The 1,541-nt window shown below is 45.6% G+C and overlaps 1 protein-coding gene across 1 annotated transcript in view; it reads left to right on the top strand.

Moving 5' to 3' along the window:
* MYBBP1A (MYB binding protein 1a) overlaps positions 1–1,541 on the top strand; it is a gene marked incomplete at its 5' end in the record, with an annotated part of 58,658 nt that overhangs the window by 18,390 nt on the left and 38,727 nt on the right. The window contains one exon of the mRNA XM_017742970.1: positions 517–521. Coding sequence (XP_017598459.1) covers positions 517–521 — 5 coding nt within the window. The remainder of the gene's footprint in view (positions 1–516; positions 522–1,541) is intronic.

Below are 1,541 nucleotides of genomic sequence, written 5' to 3'. Positions count from 1 at the left end.
AACTGAGCACAGGAATTAGTGCCTTAATCCTGCTGACATCTTTTGGGGTAGAAAAAGAAATGGAGCTCCCTCATGGAAATTACACACACTGATGTATTACTGGAGGCTGAAAAGACAGCCAGTGTTTCTAGGGCTAGTGAGAACCTGAGGGTGTTAATCCAAGTAGCTCCTGCAGTGCTGGGCCTTTTGTGAAAGAAAAACAAAATGGGAGCTCTGGGGGGAATATGAACAACATACTTGACTTTGAGGCTATAGTGAGACATGTTTCACAGCACCCTTATGCAGCTTCACAGGGAAGCCTCTTATTCCAATGGGAGCAGAGCTCTGGTCCTGACCAGGCAGGGACAGAGCCAGTAACTGATGTGAGCTGCTGGTTTGAGGGAAGTGACAGCTCAGTTCGTGTGATGCTGCTGGTGCTGACATTGTCTTGAGGCCAGGGAGGTTTTGCTGTGGGGAACCAGAGACAAAAGTGTGGTGTCTTTCCAGTGAGCTGTGCTTTGTGAGCTTAACTTGCAGCTTTTCAATAAGCAGGAAAGTGGGACTAGAGCAGACACTAGGATGCAGTAGCCAAATTTATGGAAAAACTATAGAAGAAGTTTTTTACAGTAAATATATGCATAGAAGGAGGAATCAATTTTTTCCTCTGCAGATGCATGTGTCAAATAGGTGCTAAGTAGAGACACTCAGCTAGAAAAACTGAGGTCACACATTTCAAGACCCATCTGCTTTGTTCCACTTTAGCCTGTGTTCAGCTGCAGTAGCACTGGGAGTTTGACCTGAGAACGGGACACCACGTTAACATGGCTTTAGCTTTCCATGGGGCCAAGGAAAAATTGCTTGGGCACATGTTCACTACTGTGAAGATTACAGCTTTTTCGTCCTGGGCCCTAATTTTTCGCTCTTCCCAAAGAGCAGTATTTCCCTGGCAATATGAGAACAGTCAGGAACGTTGGGATGCAGTGCTCCATACTTGGCTCTTCAATGACTCCTGTTTGTTTAGATCCATGTAGCCTGAGCAGGTCTCAAATGGTTGCTATGTGTCTGGGATTCTTGTTCCCCACCAGAGGGGGATATTGGAGCGTGGACACAGTTTTGGAATTGCTGGATCCCTGATCAGTGCTAGGGCTTGTCTGCTGAGTACCTAGGAGTCCTGGACATAGCTGCTAAGTGTATGTAGATACAAATACGTACATACACTAAAATCTACAGATTCAAGTAGCTCTTCAGCTGAGAACACCATGTGCACAGCCCAGCTACTGCAGGATGGGCTCTGTGAGCCTTGTGTATTAAATGTGCCAACCCCAAACCTAGAGCACAGCCCCCACACTACATGGAGTGTGTGTAGTCCTGCTAGGAAGCTGTGCTGCCCTTTGGTGAAAAGGTCATATGGCTGTCAGTGCCTGGGAGAGCATATTTGGGGCCCACTTGGTTGTTTCTTCATGGTTCTGTGTCATATCTCAAGTATATTTAGTTGTTGGAAAAATCTCTGAGAAATTATGAAAATTAATTTATTCATTGTTAGTGATTCATTCTGGTGTTTC

Source organism: Corvus brachyrhynchos, unplaced genomic scaffold (genome assembly GCF_000691975.1).
Source record: "Corvus brachyrhynchos isolate BGI_N302 unplaced genomic scaffold, ASM69197v1 scaffold99, whole genome shotgun sequence".
Lineage (NCBI taxonomy): Eukaryota > Metazoa > Chordata > Aves > Passeriformes > Corvidae > Corvus > Corvus brachyrhynchos.
Note: the sequence above shows the minus strand (reverse complement) of the source record. Positions and strands in the feature narration are given on the sequence as shown.